Source organism: Phacochoerus africanus, chromosome 4 (assembly GCF_016906955.1).
Source record: "Phacochoerus africanus isolate WHEZ1 chromosome 4, ROS_Pafr_v1, whole genome shotgun sequence".
Taxonomy (NCBI): domain Eukaryota; kingdom Metazoa; phylum Chordata; class Mammalia; order Artiodactyla; family Suidae; genus Phacochoerus; species Phacochoerus africanus.
The window spans coordinates 9,798,915-9,812,713 of record NC_062547.1 but is presented as its reverse complement, the minus strand read 5'-3'; the positions used below and the strand labels follow the sequence as shown (position 1 = coordinate 9,812,713).

Sequence of the window (13,799 nt, the reverse complement as noted above, 5' to 3'; positions counted from 1 at the left end):
CCATCCCTCCCCCATAGCTGGCCGCTGGAGAAGGGGAGGGTGGCCTGGGTGGGTGCAGCTTTGCAGACTCTCGCCCACAACCCCACCAGGCGGCCTGGCTCCTTCCGCACCAACCTCTGAGGGGGGCCCAGGTGGGCAGAGTTGAGAACTCCAGGCTGGTACTTTTTTTTTCTTTCAGTTTTTTAGGGTTGCACCTGCAGCATAGAGAAGTTCCTGGGCTAGGGGTTAAGTTGGAGCTACAGCTGCCGGCCTACACCACAGCTCATGGCAACGCCGGATCCTTAAGCCACTGAGCAAGGCCAGGGATTGAACCCTTATGGGTCCTAGTCGGGTTGGTAACACCCTGAGCCACAAAGGGAACTCCCTAGGCTGGCATCTTGATCTGCCAGCAAATCCTTCCTGCCTCTCTGCGCCTCAGATTCATTTTTGTCATCTGTCAAACGGTGGGGGGTAGGGGTGGGGTGGAATAAGTTTTTCCAGCTCTGACTTCCTCTGTCTGAGGACCCAGAGAGGCTGTGAACTGAGCCACTCCATATGAGTGGTTCACTGGGCCCGTGATCCCAGAATCCTCTTGCCTCCAAGATCTCAGAGGTCTAGGATTCTGCAATTTGAAGATGCCATCATCCGTTCGTTCAGTACATATTTATGAGCAACTATTTTGTGCCAAGTAGCATTTTTGGTATTAACGCTGTAGTGGTGACCAAGCCAGAAAGATCCCTTACCCTCATAGAGCTTCCAATCTTTTTTTTTTTTTTTTTGGTCTTTTTGCCTTTTCTAGGGCTGCACCCACGGCATATGGAGGTTCCCAGGCTACGGGTCGAATCGGAGCTGTAGCCGCCAGCCTACACCACAGCCACAGCAACGTGGGATCTGAGTCATGTCTGCGACCTACACCACAGCTCATGGCAACGCCGGATCCTTAAGCCACTGAGCAAGGCCAGGGATCGAACCTGCCACCCCATAGTTCCTAGTCGTATTCGTTAACCACTGTGCCACGACGGGAACTCCGAGCTTCCATTCTTGACCCAGGAGAAAGAGAATAACAAAAAGTAGATACAGCTCTTCCACGTGGTGAGAAAGAAAGGCCGAGGTTGGGGGAGTTGCTTTCAATAGGATGGTTAGGGAGGTGAGGAGGGAGCCAAGATCTGACTCCTTCAAAGGAACCAGCCCGTTGGGGACCAACACTGTAGACAGATGGAAGAGCACGTGCCAAGGCCCTGTGGCAGCTGTGGGCCTGGCATGTTGGAGTGATGACCTTAGTGAGCAATGGAGAGAAAAGTAGGAGCTGAGGTCAGCGGTACAGGCAGGGGCAGAACATACAAAGCCTTGGAAACCGGAGCAGGAGTTTAGATACTGTTTTTTCGTCTTTTTTGTTTTTTGTCTTTTTTAGGGCCGCGCCTGTGGCACATGGAGGTTCCCAGGCTAGGGGTCGAACTGGAGCCGTACCCGCCGGCCTAACCCACAGCCACAGCAATGCGGGATCCGAGCCATGCCTGTGACCTACCGGATCCTTAACCCACTGAGCGAGGCCAGGGATTGAACCTGCGTCCTCATGGATGCTAGTTGGGTTCCTTAACCATTGAGCCATGACTGAAACCCCTAGATATTGTTTTGAGTGCAAAGGGAAACCACAGGTTTCAGCAAAGGAGTGGCATGATCTGACTTTTTTTTTTTTCCTTGGCTGCACCCACGGCACATAGAAGTTCTGGGGCCAGGGATCAAGCTGCAGCTGCAACCTATGCCACAGCTGTGGCAATGCCAGATCCTTAACCCACTGTGCCAGGCTGGGGATCGAGCCCTGCACCACAGCAGAGACAACACCAGACCCTTAACCCGCTGTGCTACAGTGGGAACTCCTGATTTACATTTTAAAAAGAGTGATTTGGGGAGTTCCTGTTATAGCTCAACAGTAACAATCCAATTAGTATCCATGTGGACGTGGGTTTGATCCCTGGCCTCGGTCAGTGGGTTAAGGATCTGGCATTGCTCTGAGCTGCGGTATAGGATGGCAGCTACAACTCTAATTCAAACCCTAGCCTGGGAACCTCCATATGCCATGGGTGTGGCCCTAAAAAAAAGGAAAATGTGACTCAGATCTTGAGTTGCTGTGGCTGTGGCATAGGCCAGCAGCTGCAACTCCAACCGGACCCCTGGACCCCTAGGGAACTTCCATATGCCGTGGGTTCAGCCCTAAATAAAAGGCGGGGGAGGTAGAGTTCCAGCTGCGGTGCAATGGGATTGGAGGCCTTGCCAGAGTGCTGGGACACAAGTTCAATCCCCACCTAGCTGCAGTGCAGGTCAAAACTGTGGCCTGGATCCAATACCTGGCCGGGGAATTCCATATGCTGTGGTGTGGCCAAAAAAGAAAAAAAAAAAAGTGATTTGGGGGGACTGTAGAGATCAGTGAAGAGTGTCTGGGCAGTTGGGCAGAAAAGGGAGGCTCTCCCAGCAGAGGGGGCAGAGGGACAAGACTGGTAGATTCACTCAGGACACTCCTGGATGATTCAGGGCAGTTTACCAGGTCAGCTAGGATCCGGCTCTGACTGCTACCTCTGACCCTAATAACTTTGAAACCCTCAGACCTGTCCTGGCCAATATCGCAGCCACACGTGGCTATTCGAATTTGAACTAATTCAGATTTTTTTTTTTTTTTTTGGTCTTTTTATCTTTCTAGGGCCACACCTGTGGCATATGGAGGTTCCCAGGCTAGGGGTCAAATCGGAGCTACAGCTGCCAGCCTGCACCACAGCCACAGCAATGCGCGGGATCTGAACCGCATCTGGGGCCTGCGCCACAGCTTACAGCAACAGGGGATCCTTGACCCCCTGAGTGAGGCCAGGGATTGAACCCTCAACCTCATGGTTCCTAGTCGGCTTCGTTTCCACTGTGCCACGATGGGAACGCCCTGAATTTGAACTAATTAAGATTAACTAAAATTGAGAAGTCAGTTCCCCAGTCTCACCAGCCACATATCAAGTGTTCAGCAGCCACGTGTGACTAGAGGTGAGCTTGCTGGTCAACACAGCATCTCCATCAACATGGATGGTTAAACAGGACAGACTAACTCAGACTCAGTACAGAAGCTCAGTGCTAAAGTTCACTGAGCCGGTCTCCTCATTTGCAAAATGCACATAGGAAGTTCCCCTTGTGGCTCAGCGGTAACAAGCCCCATCTATGAGGGTATCTATGAGGATGCGGGCTCCATCCCTGGCCTTGCTCAGGGGGTTAAGGATCCGGCGTTGCCGTGAGCTGTGGTGTAGGTTGCAGAGGGGGATGTGGTGTCCCCGAACATCTGAGATTCAGAAGCCCAACGGGCTGCCAAGGACTGCAGGGGCCCTGCCCTCCCCGCACAGAAGCCAGGCGGAGTCTCGACCCTCAACTCGGTTAGGACCCCGCGCCGAGCGCCCCCTGGAGGAGCCGCGTGCGTCCTGGCCGTCGCGGGGGGCTGCGGCGCGGGGTGGGGGTGCCGGCAGGGGGCGCTGCGCGCGGCGGGCGGGCGGGGCGCGTGGGGCGGGCAGGGGCCGGGCCAGGGCCGTGCGGGGGGCGAGCGCGGCGGCGGGCCGGCGGGACCGCAGCCGGAGCCGAGCCGGGACTGTCGCGCGGGCCGCGCCGGCGATGCCGCGCCCCCGGGCCGGGCTGTAGCGGGGCCGGGGCGGAGTGCGCGCCGGGCAGGCCGGACATGGAGGTGGTGGACGAGACGGAGGCGCTGCAGCGCTTCTTCGAAGGTAAGGGACCCGCGGACCGGGACCCTCTTGCGCTGGGAACCCCCAGCCGACCTCCCGCGGGGCTGGGATTCCCCGACTGTGCTTTCACCTCGGTGGGACACCCCTCTCCCCGCGGAACGCGTCCTCAGGGTTGGGGCCCTCCTCCGTCTCCTGGAGCTTCCTATCCACCTCCGCTGAAGTTGCGCTCTCCCCTCCCTGTCCCCCAACACACAACTTCCTTGGAGCTGTGTCCCTTTTCCTTCCAGGACCTGCAGTCCCTCCTAAATTCTGACACTTCCTACCCCCAGCGCACTTCCCGATGCTGGGGACTCTATACTGTGCTTCCCTGGGACCCCATCCAGATGGGGGGGGGCAGCACGCCTTCTCGGATCTTCCATGCTCTTAGCCTGGCATCCCAGCATGCCTCCCAGAGACTGGGACTCCCGCCTAGACACCCAGGCACCCTGTGTGCCTTTCACGTTGGCACCCTCCCTGGGGCTTGACTCCCAGGAGCTGCGACCTCCGGGGACCCCCTTCCAGAGTGTCACCCACCTCCGCAAGGCTGCTCCCTCCCCCGAGGCTGAACTTCCCCTTGAAGCAGCTACCCCTCCCCAGCATTCCTCTGTAGGCTGGATTTCCCTACCACCACCCCCCGCCACCGTCCAATGTTCTCCTTGGGCTGGAACTTTCTTGAAGTTAGCATCCCCCCCACCACCCCGTTAGCCACCTCCACACTCTGAGACCCCTCGGAAAGTTGTGAACCGCGTCCTGGCAGCTCTCTGAGGCTCCTTGGGGCTGTGTCCCCGACACCTGTCCCTGGAACTATGCCTCCTCTGGCTATGCCCCCATCCCAGGAGTGACCTCATCCTCTCACCTTGACCATGATAGGACTGCCCCCCCACCAGGACTGGGATCTACACACACTTTACAATATTTTCTTCTACCCTCTCCTCTCTCGTGGCCAGTGGTTTTGGAGGTTTGCTCCTACATCTCACTAACTCCCCTCCCTTTTTCCTGAATGGCCTCTGCCCCTCCTCCAGGCTGTCCCCCTGCTGGATTCAGGAGGGATGATGGGACAGAGTGTGGGAGGGGGAGGCAGAGGTGCAAGCTGACATCTCCCAGCTTCTCAGACTCTCACTGGAACATCTGGCCAGGTCCTCTGGGTCCTTGGGTGCCCCTCTCCACCAACCTGGGTAGCCTGGCCTCTGCTCCCACCCTCTCTCCAGCCCCTCAGCCCACATCCTGCCCCTTGTGCCTTCAGAACCCAGAACTCAGTGACTCAGAATCTTCCTAGCGTGGACTTGCCCCGGGGGAGGCACGGGTGGCCCACGGGGCGAACTGTGCTGGGGCTGCTGGGCCACAGGGCAGGGAGTTGGGGCCCAGCTTTCAAGCTCCGTGCCCAGATCACTTTGGAGTCCCTTGAAGGAACAAGAAAGGCCTTTCTTTGCCTCCATTTCTATTTTGGACTTTGGCGGGGAGGGGGGAGCCTTTGTGCACCTCCACTTGCTGAGCAGCCCAGGTAGGGGCATCCCCAAGCCTCAGGCTTCCCCACTGCAGGACTCCGGACACCCCAGCAGACTCAGGTCCAAGAAATCGGGTTTGGACTAGATCAAGTGGGCCATCCTGAGGTCGTCGGGCCATTTGAGAGTCCTGGGCACTTCACCACCCATCCCCGGGGGCTCTGGTTCTCCCCAGTTCCTGTAGATCCTTTAGGAGCCTTGAGAAGTCTCAGGGGGGCTGGGGGCCCTGGGGAGGTAGGAAGGGGACACTCGTTCTTGCTTGGGGGGGCCCTCTTTGGGGGGTGCTCTGAGCCTGCCAGACACCCCAGCTGACTCATGGGCCAGGCCCCCTTGCTTCCTGTAGATATCCCCGCCCCTCCTCCCCCAGGACCCTGGGCCCTGGGCAGAGGGGTGGGCCTGACTGGCCCAGGCTCCCTGTCTCCTGAGCCAAACTCTCCCTCCTGGCCGTGGATGGGGGGTGGGGGCTGACGCCACGGCTCAGCCATGCGGCTGGCCTGGCCGGCCTGGCAGGGAGGCTGTGCTGCTCCCTCCAGAGAGATAAGAGGAGACTCAAGAATGTCTGTGGAGGGAGCCAGGGGCTGAGAAGTGTTCCCGGAGCCCGAGATGGGGGGAAGGGGGGCAGGCGCTGTGGGCTGGGGTCTCCGGGCCCACTTGGGAGGGGAAGGCCTGGCCGGAAATCAGGTGGGCCGTGGCTTGCGGGGGATGCAGTGCGGGTGTTAGGGAGTGCCTGGGATGGGGAGCTGCTGGGTGTGCTCATGGGTGTGTTACGGTGCAAGGGGGCAGGCAGCAGTGCTTTTGTGCTGTGGATGCGTTGATGGGGGAGTGGGGAGCGTCGCGTGGGGCTGGGCACATCTGGGTGCTCGTCCTGGGTCCCACCTGGCCTTGGTCACTGCCCTGGGCAGCAGGTACAGGGCCAAGGTCTGTGCTTTCAGCTCTGGGCTTGGAGATGAGAAAGGGCTTGGCCCAAGGGGGCAGGGTGTTCCCAGGCCCCTCCTGTGACACAGCCCACCCACCCGGCGTACCAGGCGTCTGTCCTGGGTCCTGCCTGGTCCCGTGCGGGTGGGCCAGGCTGTACTCCGCCCCAGGGTGGTGGGCTGGAGGCTAAGGCGCTTTGGGCCTCAGGTGGGAGCCTGGGACAGGGCGGCCCCCTCGAGGCTGGTACAGCCGGGGGCCCCCGTGACCGCCTGCTAATCCCCTAGAGGAAGGCTAAGGCCGCCCAGATCGGCGGGCACAGGGCCTGCAGAGCGGGGACCCTCCAGGCAGGATGCACTGGCTCCCAGCAGGTAACTTGGGTGCCGTGGCAGGTGTGCTCCCATCACCTTCACCGGCTGGGCCCTTGGACTCCCAGTGCCAGTCAGGGACAGGGCAGGGCAGCATCAGAGGATCCCTATGGGATCTTAGAGGAACCGGTGCGGGCTCAGCCACTGCGAGAGCTGTGTGACCCTGTGCAGAGCTCTCGCCCTCTCTGGGCCCCTTTTCCTCACCTGCAAGACAGGAGTGGGCGGCAGAGAAGGTCTTGATGATGCCCTCGGCTCTCCTGAGCCTCCTCCTCCAGCCCTGGGGAGGAGGGATGTTTTAGAAGGGGCAGGGTCCTGGCCCCCTGGCTCCAGGGGCGCACGGGCGTGAGTGATCACCCCTCAGAAAGCAGGTGGGTGTGGAGGAAGTGACTGAGGGGAGCTGGCCTGCCAGCACATGCTGGAACGGCCACTGAAGTTGGGGGACCTCTCCGGGGCCACGCCAGGGCTGGAGGTGGGAGGCTGGGCTTTCGCTCCTTCCAGACCCGATGGGTGGCTGGGCTGGTGACTCACTTCTCCTCTGGCCTCATGTTCCCCGTGGGGGTGGGCAGGTGGGCTGGACCCAGAGCCGGGGCTTCTAATATGATTCCTTTTTAGCCACCAAACAAAGACAAACTCAGGGCCTCCCAATAGGACCTACATACTGGACACGGGAGGGCTGGGCGCCTCACAGACCCTAGAGCTCCAGATCCCGGTTTGAAAGCCACCCTGCCCCAGGGGAGGGGTGGCATTGGCCCCCTTTCCCAGGTCCCAAGACTATGGCCCCTGGAGAAGGGAGTTAGCCAGCGTCAGCCAGAGCGAACACGCAGGCCTCCGCTCGCCCCTCTGCCACCACCGGGGCCTTGCGGGAGGGAAGGTGGCCTCCCCTTTCCTATGGGGACCAGAAGCTCTGCCTCCAGAGGGCAGGAGGAGGCCCCGGGGGACCACCTGTGCACTTGTGGGAGAGGATGCCCACCCTGGACAGGAGTCTGGGGTTGAGCTGCGGTCCGTGATGGGTGGCACTGTGCCGCCATCCACCTGTCTGTCCTGCACCCAGGGAATAACAGGTGGATAGGGCAGATGGCCAGACCCCTGGCTCTCAAGGAGATGAGACGGGGTGCTTCCTGGGTCCACCCACAGCGCCCCTGGAGGACTCCTGTCCAAGCCCCTCACCCTAGGTCCTGAGTCCGGCTGGAGGGATCTGACTCATCCCTGGCCCCCAACACCCAGCACAGGGCCACCCGGGGTGGGAGGGGGGCAGGAACTGTTTGCAGGGAAGGGAAGCAACAGTGGCTATGTGACCAGAGGTGGGTGGGTGTGGGGGTGCGCATCCCAGGCACCTCGCTGGGAAGGCCTGGCTCGGTACAGGGGAGCCTGCTGGCCTCAGGGCCACCCCTGAGTCGGGGGTGGGGGGCCGGGCAGAGCGCCCTTGGGGGGCTTAGGCAGAGCCAAGTGGCACGTTTGGGGGAAAGACAGGATGCTCCTGGGGACCTGGGACCCACTCCCTGACTCCCAAGGGCCTATGGGACTGGGGGGCCCTGACAGCAGAGGCCTCTGGGTAACTGCCCTGCGGGGCTGCCCATTGGCTGCCGCCCTTGGACTTTGCCCGGCGTCCGATAAGGACGGGAAGAAGAAATCATTAACTGAATTATTAACTGGGGGTGGCTCCGCCCCACCCGGGCTGCCTGGCCTTTTTTTTTCCACCTTCTTCTTCCTCATGGCTCGCTCCTCTGGGCCTCAGTTTCCCTCACAGCCTGAGTGTTGTGTATGGGGGGCTCCCCTCCTCCCCGCAGAGTCTCCGGCCCCTGATGCCCTGTGTTGGGCAGCCCCCCAGCTAGGGGCAGGGGTGGATAATGTAATGGTGGGGTGGGCTGCAGGTCTGTCCCTAGCTCTGCTCTTACCCACGGTCCTTCTCCCCGGCCTATCATGGCACCTCATTGTGCCTTCATTTGCCCGTCTGTAGAATGGGGGTACAATTATAGTAGTGCCTACCTCCAGGGTTTCCGTGGGGATCAGGTGAAGGGGGCCTGTGCTGTGCCGGGCGTGGTACCACTTGGTAAATGTCAGCCCGGATCACAGCAGGTGCTGTGCTCCCCACTTGGAAGATTTATGGGTCCACAGGTAGGTCGGTGCCCCCAAGCTTGGGTGGAGACCTGTGGTTGGCGCTGTGTGTCTTGGAAAAGCCCCTCACCCTCTCTGGGCTACTTATTCCCAGAGATGAGGGGATGATGGAAACCCGCCCGCCTTGTTCAGCTCACTCTATACCCAGGGGCCCTGCTGCATCACAGGTCGGGCCCTGCCTGGTCCAGATCCCTGCTTCTGGTTCCTGGTGCCTCCAGCTGGGCCTGCCCCACCCTCTACCCAGAGATGCGGAACTTGGGCCTTAGCAGGTGGCAGGGGGAAGGGGTTTGACCGCCCTTTATCTGCCTGCCCCACCCAGGAGGGAGGTTTTTGCATCTGTTGGGAGTCCTGGGGCTTTGCGGAACTGCAAGTGGGGTCACCTCACTTCCAAGAGGGCAATGCTGAGGCAGGAGAGGAAGGTGATGGGTCAGGCTCACCCAGGGCAGAGTTGGGCCGGAACCCTAGGTCTCCTGACCTACAGCCCATGACAGTGGGGTGACAGCTTGGAGTGAGCCACTGAGGGGGGTCTCTCCTCCCTGGCTGCTAAGGGTCCTGACCCACCACTGAGGGCTGTGCTGGGTGACTGCCGCCCAGCCACTGGACCTCTCTGGGCCTCAGAACCATCACTCAGATGGTCAAGATTGTGTGATGTGTGCAGTGAGACCCCAAGAGTGCCAAGGCTGGAGTGGGAGGGAAGGAAGGGCAAACCATGGGTCGAGGTTGGGTCCAGGGTCCCCTGGCCTGGACTGTGGACAAGAGACTCAGGGCTTCCTGTCCTCCCCCTGCCTCCAGGCTGTGTCAGTGGGAAAGTTTTCCCTGCATCTGACCTAGGTCCCTTCAGCCCCCCTAAGGTACAACCACAGCCTCTGTCTCCCTGAGGAGCCTGGGGACCCTCCCTCACGCCCCTCCTCATCTTCTTAGCCCCCTGTGTTCTCCTCTCCCTCCTTGGTTCTTCCTCCTGGGGGCTATGGCCTTGCGGGGGTCAGGACTCCTCATCCCCTGCTTCGCTAACTTGGAAGGGGCTGCCCGTCGGTGGCAGCGGACTTGGGGGTCTGGGATCCTGAGTTCGCTCCACTGGACCTGGCTACATCTAGAGCCGAAGGGGAGGGGTGTTGGCCCGGGTCCCGCCATTGGGTTGGAGAGCATTTGTAGGCATGCACGTGCAGATCTGTGAGGTGCGCTGAGATGTGAGCATGCCTCAGGGCCTTTGCACAGGCTCCCCACTTCCTGGATGCTCTTCCCTCAGAGCCCCGTGGCTCTGCTTCGTATCTTTGCTCAGGGAAGCCCTCCCTGCTGTTTTGTTTAATGGCAACTCTTAGTCCCCCACCCCACCCCCCTCCCTGCTTTATTATCTCCAGGGCATTGGTCCCTTTCTAAAATGCTGTGGATTTTACCCGTCTCTCTTGTCATCTGACTCTGCCTCCAGAATGTCAACTCCATGTAGGCAGGAGGTTTTGCTCACTTACTGCTTTATCTTCAGAGTCTAGCACTGTGCCTGATACGTAGTAGATGCTCAGTAAATAATTGTGTGACTCAAGGAATGAATGAGCCCTCGTGGAGCATGCTGGTGTGTGTCCGTGTGTGTGTCAGTGCGGGGGTGTGTGTATGTATATTTGCATGTACACAATCACATGCGTGTCAGTGGATACATGTCTGTGAGTGTGCCCTTGTGCACACAGATGCGTGCAGGCCATGCTGGTGTGTGAACACAGATGGGCCTGCATAATCCTGGTAGAGACCTGCCCCTACCCCAAGCTGCAGGGTCTCTACTCCGCCTTCATAGGGGGCAGTCCCCCCAAGCCTGCCTGGCCTGGTCCCTGTGTGAGAGGGCTGGGGGTCCCCAGAGCAGAGTGGAGAGGCCTAGGGACCAATGTGGATGTCCTAAGAACCTGCCGCAGCCTCTGGGGCCAGCTCTGTTGGACCAGGCATGGGAGCATCTTGGGGCTGTGAGTTCAGCCTTATGCCAACCTGAGGACAGGGTGGCTGCCATGTGGGCACTAGGGGAGGACATCGCAGAGGTGGCTAAAGATTTCAGGTCTCCTGGAGGAGATGGGGCTCTGTAGACAGGATGTGGGGCTCTTCTGCATTTTTGGCAAGAAGTTGAGAGGAAGCAAAACCAACTGTGGATCCGGTTTGAGGACCTGATGGCAGTTGTCTAAAGAGCCACATCCAGGAGTTCCCGTCGTGGTTCAGTGGAAACGAATCTGACTAGCATCCATGAGGATGCAGGTTTGATCCCTGGCCTCTCTCAGCAGGTTAAGGATCCGGTGTTGCCTTGAGCTGTGGTGTAAATTGCAGATGCGGCTCAGATCCCATGTTGCTGTGGCTGTGGTGTAGGCCGGCAGCTATAGATCCGATTCAGCCCCTAGCCTGGGAACCGCCATATATCTTGGGCTCGGCCCTAAAAAAAGGAAAGAAAAAGAAAGAGCCACATCCTTGTCATTCCGCCCCAAGCGAACTAGGAATCTGATGCAGAGAGCAAAGTGTAGCTTGCTGAGTCCAGCATTTGACCTGAAGGCATTTTGAGTGAGAAGCCTCCAGTCACAAGTTGAAGCCGGAAGTAGTTATCATATTCATCATAGATCATATTAATAAAGATAGAAAGTCCAAACCAAGGAAGGTGAAAGCCTCCTGTGCCCTATCCTGGTGTGAACTAGTTTGGAGCACATTGATCAGCTCAGTCAATTTTTTTTTTCTTTTTGTCTTTTTAGGGCCACACCCGTGGCATATGGAGGTTCCCAGGCTAGGGGTCTAACCAGAGCTACAGCTGCCAACCTACACCAGAGCCACAGCACGTGGGATCAGTCGTGTCTGTGACTTACACCACAGCTCATGGCAACGCCGGGTCCTTAACCCACTGAGCAAGGACAGGGATTGACCTGTGTTCTTATGGATGCTAGTTGGGTTCATTAACCACTGAGCCACGATGGGAACTGCTCAGTTCATTCAATATTGGGAGATGAGTTCCTTGGTGGCTCGGCAGGTTAAGGATCTGGTGGTGTTTCTGCCGTGGCTCTGGTTACATCTGTGGCGCAGGTAGGATCCCTGGCCTGGGAGCTTCCACATGCCTAGTGCATGGCCAAAAAAAAAAAATATATATATATATATATATATATATATATATATATGTGTTGGGAGATGAACCACAGTATTGAGGCCCCTCTGTGACTGGAGCAATGGTGGAGAGGGGCAGGCAGGCAGTCATAGAAGGCTTATCGACTGGAGGGGAGCTGACTTGAGCCAAGTCCTAAAGGCTGGACTGTGCCATGCATGGGCCAGAGTGACAGCATGGCTCTGGTCATGCCTGGGCAGGAAGGAGATGGGAAGTCCAAGAGAGATGGAGACGAGGCAGTTAACGCTGACTGAGGAATGGCCTCCTAGGGGTGAGGAGTTTTTCCACCATCTCACGGGGGACTCATGCCCGCCCCGTGATGCAGGGATCTCTCTCCACTTGAGAGAGAAGGAAGCTGAGGCACAGAGAGGTCAGGTCATTTGCCGGGGGACACACAGCAATGAAGGGGGAGGCCCATATTAGCAACCAGGCCTCTTTGGCCCCAGGGGTTCCCAGGGGCATTATGGGGGTGCCAACATTGGCAGTCCCCTGACCATGGCCACCCTGGCCCAGCCATTGCCTGGAGGCAGGATGCCCCTCAGATTCAGATGCCCGGGGCGCACACTCGACAGTGGGGAGACAGACCCTGTTAGCCCCAGGTTCAGATCAGCTAGGCCCGGCCAGCATCCTTAGGCCCCGGCCTGCCCTGCCCGCAGCCACGTGGCCGACGGGATTTCCGCCATGTTTGGGGCATGAATTGACAAGCGCCCCATTGACGGGTGGGGGGGAGGGTGTGGGCAGGGCACAAGCCTCCCACTGTGCCGGGTCCCCACCCTCCCCCGTTCTCCGGAACAATGGCCGAGACTCAGCCAGCGGCCACAGCTGGTGGGGGGGGGGGCATGAGCCCGAATGGGGAGGCAGGGAAAGGTCCGGGATGGAAGACCACCTGGGCCCCCACCCGCCCTCATCCCGCACCTGGCTTGTGTCCCCTCGGGTCCTCTTCTGCCCAGCTGGGTGGCCTTCCAGGGAGGAGAGAGGAGGGGAGGGGGCTTCCTTGCCACAGCCCTGATCCCAGCCTGCCTGGGAAGGAGCAGTGTCTGGCTCCTGTTAAAAGCAGGTAATAAACAGCCTAATTAATGAGGAGCAGCTGGGGTGCGCAGCTCCCAGGGCAGGGGCGGGGCTCGGAGGGGCCCTGTCTAGCGCTGGACCCTGACCACAGCACGGCGGGGTGGGGGTCTCTACACCCAGGCAGGCCAGGTTCCAGTGCTCCCATTGCCCCCTTGCTCATTCGTCCCATGAACATCTATGGCTGGCCCATGGTCTCTTTTGATGCTTATACCACAGGAAGGCAATGCAGGACGGGACTCATAGCCCAGCTCCCCCACCTCTAAGCTTATGGTCAAGGTGTCTGTGTCTCCTTTCTGAGCCTCAGTTTCCTCATCTGTGAAACAGGGAACAAGAAAACCATCTACTCCGGTTATAAGAATCAAATACGAGGAGTTCCCGCTGTGGCGCAGTGGGTTAAGGACCCAGTGTTGCCCTGGCTGTGGGTAGGTCCTCTTCTGCCCAGCTGGGTGGCCTTCCAGGGAGGAGAGAGGAGGGGAGGGGGCTTCCTTGCCACAGCCCTGATCCCAGCCTGCCTGGGAAGGAGCAGTGTCTGGCTCCCTGGCCCGCCAACTTTCACCTGCCACAGGTGTAGCTGAAATAGAAGAAAAAAGAATTAAGTCTGAGGCATATAAAGAGTGTGGCATGGGGCTGGTGGAGTGTGAGCGGGGCCAGTGGGTGGCGGAGGATCCACTCTCCCCTGGAGGTGTGTGCTGGGCAAGTGATTAAAGAGGCTGGTGAGAAAGCTAGGAGGCTGCTGCTCAAGAGAAGGGGAGAGTCAGACATGGCCTCTCGGAGGAACTTAGATTTCAACCAAAACCTAGAGTGTTGAGAGGATGGGAACAGCATGAGGGAACAGCATGTGCGAAGGCCCTGATGTGCAAGGGTCCCAGGATGGAACAAGGCAGGGGCTGGGCCCTGGAGGGTTGCAGGGAGGGGCAGAAGCTAGGGCAACCAAGCTAGGGCTTGGACGAGGGTCCCTGTTTTCCCGAGCAACGGGAAGTGGAAGGGTTTGGGGAGAGGG

General features: G+C 59.1%; 1 protein-coding gene across 5 annotated transcripts in view; it reads left to right on the top strand.

Moving 5' to 3' along the window:
- The first annotated feature begins 3,588 nt into the window (after positions 1 to 3,588).
- The window catches only part of MYRF (myelin regulatory factor), a 34,725-nt gene continuing 24,514 nt past the window's right edge, over positions 3,589 to 13,799 (top strand). For 4 of the 5 annotated variants that reach the window (XM_047775559.1, XM_047775556.1, XM_047775555.1 and 1 more), the window contains exon 1: positions 3,589 to 3,725. In XM_047775559.1, the coding sequence (XP_047631515.1) occupies positions 3,680 to 3,725 (46 nt within the window). In that variant the 5' untranslated portion in view covers positions 3,589 to 3,679. Of the gene's footprint in view, positions 3,726 to 6,452; positions 6,508 to 13,799 lie in introns of those variants that run through there. The other variant, XM_047775558.1, reaches the window with a different exon arrangement.